The sequence below is a fragment of the Galeopterus variegatus genome, unplaced genomic scaffold (genome assembly GCF_000696425.1).
Source record: "Galeopterus variegatus unplaced genomic scaffold, G_variegatus-3.0.2 Scaffold7275, whole genome shotgun sequence".
Classification (NCBI taxonomy): Eukaryota; Metazoa; Chordata; class Mammalia; order Dermoptera; family Cynocephalidae; genus Galeopterus; species Galeopterus variegatus.
Genome location: NW_007733386.1, coordinates 60,295 through 61,037, shown reverse-complemented (window position 1 = coordinate 61,037; position 743 = coordinate 60,295). Strand labels below are relative to the sequence as shown.

Genomic DNA, 743 nt, shown 5'->3' with positions numbered 1-743 from the left:
TTACACTGGATTAAGACATGGAGAAAAGTATTATTTATGAGGTCTCAGGGATTACAGAGGCGCACACATGGACAATATTATTAGGCAAACAAAATATAATGCTTTCAGAAGAAGCATTTTCTCTTATGTGCTTATTTATTTAAGAGGAAGAAACAGGAAGGATGATATTAAGAGACAACACATTCCTAAAATCCATTTAAAACCCATAATTTATTCCTGAACAGTAAACACATTTAGGAACACCCTTCTCAGAGATCTTTTCACTTCCTTGTTCCTTAAGGAATAGATTAACGCATTCAGCATGGGTGAGACAATATTATTTAATATCTGCACCATGGCACCAAGCAAGGGGTTGGGTGCAGGCTGCACATAGATGAGGATTACAGGTCCATAGGCACAGAGGATTGCAGTGAGGTGGGCACTGCAGATGGAGAAAGCTTTCTGCCTGCCCTCTGCTGAATGGATTCTCAAAATGGCAATCCCAATGCGAGTGTAGGAGACACAGACACTGAACAAAAGCATTAGAGCCAGAAGGCCAACATTAATGGAACCCACTCTCTGGGCCAGAGCACTTTCAGTACAAGCCAGGGGTAAAACAGCAGGAATGTCACAGAAGAAGTAGTCCACCTGATTGGGTCCACAGTAGGTTAACTGAAAGGTAAAGGAGGTCAGGATGGTAGCCTGAAGACAACCCACCAGCCAGGCTCCCATGACCAAACTGACACAGATCCCAGGTTTCATGA

General features: G+C 43.1%; 1 protein-coding gene across 1 annotated transcript in view; it reads right to left on the bottom strand.

The window, feature by feature from the left end:
- Positions 1-210: 210 nt before the first annotated feature.
- The window catches only part of LOC103607247 (olfactory receptor 148-like), a 1,537-nt gene continuing 1,004 nt past the window's right edge, over positions 211-743 (bottom strand). Inside the window, exon 2 of the mRNA XM_008591771.1 lies at positions 211-627. Within this exon, the coding sequence (XP_008589993.1) occupies positions 211-627 (417 nt within the window). The remainder of the gene's footprint in view (positions 628-743) is intronic.